General features: G+C 49.9%; 1 protein-coding gene across 1 annotated transcript; it reads right to left on the minus strand.

Moving 5' to 3' along the window:
• Positions 1-601: 601 nt before the first annotated feature.
• TEOVI_000023700 (uncharacterized protein) lies at positions 602-4501 on the minus strand (the record flags this gene model as incomplete). Its single annotated transcript, XM_067221284.1, has 1 exon — positions 602-4501. The coding sequence occupies one exon, from the start codon at positions 4499-4501 to the stop codon at positions 602-604; it is 3900 nt and encodes a 1299-aa protein (XP_067077385.1).
• Between the last annotated feature and the right edge of the window lie 210 nt (positions 4502-4711).

A 4711-nucleotide genomic window follows, 5' to 3' on the forward strand; every position in this document is an offset into this window, starting at 1 on the left:
AGCGGATAGTGAGGAAGCGACGTGGGGAAAAGGATAGAATATCATCGTCCGCAAGGGGTCACGGGCAAAATCCCCACCACAATACATGTGAGCACAAATAAGAAAATGGGAGGGTTTCACATTTCATAGTGAATGGTGGTAAGGGGGCGTCATATGCACCACAAGAGCCACTGAGAAAGGATATAACTTCAGCTTTTGTATGGTTTATTCTTACATAGAGTAAACAGAAACATCATTAATGGGAAGGAAATTATGAAACGGGTCGGCGCGTGCAAGAAAAAAAAAGTACAACGAGGAATCGAACATCCGCGTAGAAAGGGAGCTGTCAAAAAGTGAGGATGGGGGTGGAATTGATGGGTTTTTCAGGGGGCACCCATTCAAATATTTATATATACATGTGTGCCTGCATAAACGGACAAATAAACAAAGCGACAAAGATAAATAGATTGTGGCATAAATAAAACATATTTGCACGAACTAATAATGCGGTCACGCTGCCCTCCTCCTTTCCCCCGCCATGCCATGCGGTACCTGGTGCAATAGTTAGCAGATGTTCTCAAACTCCCACTCCCTTCATTGAGATCCCTCAGGTAAAGGTGGACTAAACGTATTTTGCGGGATCAGAAAAGCTGGATTCCCTCACCTTGCACGCCTCATCAGACACAAAGACACCCTTCCGCAGCCGCGTAAAATCATTCGCTACGCTGACTGCGTTGGTACTCAAGCGCCGCAAGGCTTTAAGGATCCGTGATTCCACGCGGCTTTTCTCTCGGTGTTCAACACGCAGTGCATCTTCCAGGTGACGGACTTCTCCCCTTAATTGTGCCCTAAGGCCCTCACAACTTGAGGTGAAGAGGGTGCCTACACTACTTAACAGCGTGGCATGATTCACGCCGTCCAGCTGAAACCATGGACGAAAAGTCATGGATGAGAGCGTTTGCTGCCAGACCGCGAGAATGAACCACAACGGATTCAGCGAAGGGTGTGTGCTACTCCACCGACAGTCAGATTCAAGTCGATTTTGTTTAGCTGATTCATTGCCAGGGGCATCACAACTACCATCGGAGAACGAAGTTACTTCACTAATTGCCGTGGAAACGGAAGTTGCTTCGTCATGTGGTACGTTCGTGATATTATCCGTCCAGCAACCCAGCGAGGAGATTAGGTCCTCAGGTTTCGCAGGTGTATATAGCAGGTCATCATTTTGGAAGTGGGACTGCAGCGGTCGTCCACAAGACAGATTCATAGCTAGCCTTAAGTCCCTTCTCTGAAGAGCACATATCCTATTCTCGCACTTGCCAAGGTACGATAACGTCCGCCCACCACACTTTACCTCATCTGTGCCAAAGAACCCCTCACCCACCAACATCAGCATAATCTGATCCTCAACAACCGACGTGCGTAATCCAGTAACAAACGGTTCCAAACTTCCAAGCGGTTGCATGTTCAAAAGACTGCAGTTGGCTAGCTGTTCCCGCTTCGAGTCAAGTGCATTCCAGTTTATTCGATCAGAACATTCATGCATCTTTAGTAGCGCAAACAACTGTACCAACTTCAAATCCATCACATCCCGTTGCGCTCCACAGACCTGGGCAATATCAGGTATTGCTTCAGATAGTTCTTGCATCAAATAGTTAATTATCTCAGTGTTAAAACGCGACAAACGCAACGTCAACTCCCGCTCCATTATCACCTTGAGCTCCCTTGCATTATCCTCGACGTAGGGTATATGATGCCTCATATCTTCTGCGGTGGCAGACACTTTGGTGGCAGCAAACCCCCCTATTGTTTCCCTTCTTGTTTCCGCCACCAACTCCAAAACTACCGCATCGGCACCCTCCAGCCTCGCGCCAACTGTTTCCTTCGTTTTCGCAGCGGCAACGTTGCGAATACGCATCGCCTGCTCCGCAATGATCGCCCTCAGTTGCTGTATCTGCTTTCGATAATCCAAACTAATGAAATGGCGATGAAGATCCCTAAACTCTGTAAGCAAACGCTTGCGTACAGCAAGCGACACGTCTGAAGGACCTGATGGAAGCGGGCACCTTCTCACGACAGGCCTCCGCTTGGTTAAGTGGTCGTCGTTCATGTCTTCATATGCCTCATCCAACAAATCTAATACTTTCCCCCAAAACGCAACAGTGACAGACTTGAACTTTCGTTGCACCACTGTTTCAAAATCTCTAACCACAACCCGAGGTACTGGGATCTCTTTGAAACCCCCCAATGCCTCTCTCACAACATTGTCCAGGTTCTGTACCTTTGTCAAGTTCATGCGGATGCTGCGTGAGCGTCGTGTCGCACTTTTACGTGCCCGCACAAGCACAGTACGCAGTTGGTGACACCATATTACGAGAGAGACGGCAACCCGAGTGAAAACAGAAAGTTCTGTGTTCTTTTCAAAAACCCGCACAGCACGCAGCAGTTGCTGGGCACCCGATTTATTCCACATGCTGTTCACAGCATCATATAGCACCAACTGCTCCAGTTGTTGTGGCGGTAATTGCTCCTTCCGGTTTCCGTAATTTGCGCCGAAGACCACGCGACAGTACGCTTCCACCGCTGTCCTTGCCGATTCTTCCTCACAACTCCTATCGTTGCTGCGCGAAACACCACCACCACCGACGCCCGCGTCTGACTCCGTCAGTGCCGACGGGGAAAGGGATGGAACGCGTTCTCTGTTCTGTGAGTTTCTCGCTGGTGTTTCCTGCTTCTCTTCGGCCGCTGCAAGGCTGAGCCGTCGCAGCTTGTCGTTGTATAGGGCGGAAAGCACAGAATGCGTCGCATGACTCACGGTACCACTGTACGGTATCACTTGCCAACTTGAGACAGCAACACCAAAAAGTTTCATCATATTCTCTTGAAAAAGTTCAATCAGTTCTGGAATGCTAGAGGCCATTGGAGGCGGGCGCTGGATAAGCTGCACATCGTTTATAGAAGCACCAGCTTCGCGCATGAGCACTGCATCGGTGAAGGTAATCACAAAAAAGGTCATATCAGCAATAAGCTGACGAATCTTTTGTGACTCACTTTCTTTGCTGGAACCTTCCATGCTTTGCCATTGGTTCTCACGAGTGGGGTGCGTCTCGTGTTTGCTAACTGCCCGACTACTGCTGAAACTGCTACTCAACATCTCAGAGGAATTGTCATCATCGATGCGTTGTGTGAAGGGGGAAAACAAGTTGCCAACAGACTCCACCATGTGCTGCGTGCCGATCACCTCGCAGGGGACAGTGTACAGAAGACCGTCACCAAGTAACAAATCGGGGAGTTGATACGATGACATGGCCCCTCTCTCGCTCCAAACGACTTCACTCGCTAACTCTTTCAGCAACCACGGGGAGCTACGGGAAACACCTGATTGGGAAGAGTGGATGGACGAGGCATATAACTTTTCGGACGAGCACCATGATTTACTGGGACACATGGGTAGCGTGCAACGGCGCTGCGGGCTAGGCTTGTCTCGAATTAGCGATTTCCTAGGGCTCTTCTGCAAGGCGCAAATGCGTTCTTGAATAGTCACGTCATATGCACCAGGTCTGATTGTGCTGACTCGTACCGGTGTGGGTGCCTGATAAGTGGATAATGTATCACCTTCACGCTGTCTTCGGCCTCTAGAAGACGACAAATGCGAAAAGTTCACAACGCGGGAAAGTGTTCCGCTTTTAGAATCGTCTTCGGGATACTCAAATCTCCGGAGTGCTCGTTCCTGTGTCCACAGCGAAGGAAGGACACTCGGTGTCTGACACTGCGGTGCGCCGATTTCAGGATCTCGCGGAACCACACGGAAACTGCTGGCAGCACTAGGAATGGTGCAGCGGCCAGGCGAGTAAAGGATGCGGGGTGATGCCATACAACTCCTCTCTGTTCGGGGATCCATGGAGACACGACAAGGTTTAGTGGACGCCGCCCTGGCCCTGCTGTTCTGTGCCGCGTTCGCATCACTTATGTTAGTGGTACTACAGGCGCAGCTGCCCTTGCGGAATGAGCACTCCTGCAGAGACATCGATGTGTATGGAGAACTAACTGTACCACATGTATTGACAGCGGGGCTATCGTCATTCTTGGTCATGGGAGAATCGTCTGAAAAGGAACATGTTGCGCAGCGAAGGAGAAAATCAGCCACGGTACTTTTTCCACTTTCCGTTGCACCAGCCACAACCATGCTGGGGAGACACCCGGAAGGGCGCCTCATCTCCTTCAGCCCCTTCATGCTGGTGTTTAAGATCTCAAGTGTACTGTTCAGTGACCGCCGCAAGCGCAGCAACTTTTCTGATGAGTCTGTGAGGAGCCCGTTGAACTCGACAGCAATGTCCATCAATCTTTTTACCCCATCCTTCACATTGGGTTGCGCGAAGTAGATGAGAGGTGAACCACCGTCTTCACTATCAGTTGACGCAGTGTGCCGTGTGGATCCTCCCATTTGCGTGGGAATCTGCGAAATGGTCTCAAAACACGTTAGTGGATGTTGTTCATCGTGGTTTTCGGTTGTGCCTGTCATTAACTCTCCACACTCTCCCACTCACTCGCACACTCCGTCTATCTCCTTTTATTCAGCCAAGTTGTTTGTTACTCAACTAAAAGCCCTTCCGGGCCCACTCAAACAATCGGGGTAAAACGTGGGGTTGCCTCCCCTCCCTTCTCCCCTTTCCCTTCCCTTTCTCCTCACAAGTATTTCTTTTACTATAATATTTCTCTTTTTTTTAGGGGG

This window comes from Trypanosoma equiperdum, assembly GCF_001457755.1.
Source record: "Trypanosoma equiperdum strain OVI genome assembly, contig: ctg_13, whole genome shotgun sequence".
Taxonomy (NCBI): domain Eukaryota; phylum Euglenozoa; class Kinetoplastea; order Trypanosomatida; family Trypanosomatidae; genus Trypanosoma; species Trypanosoma equiperdum.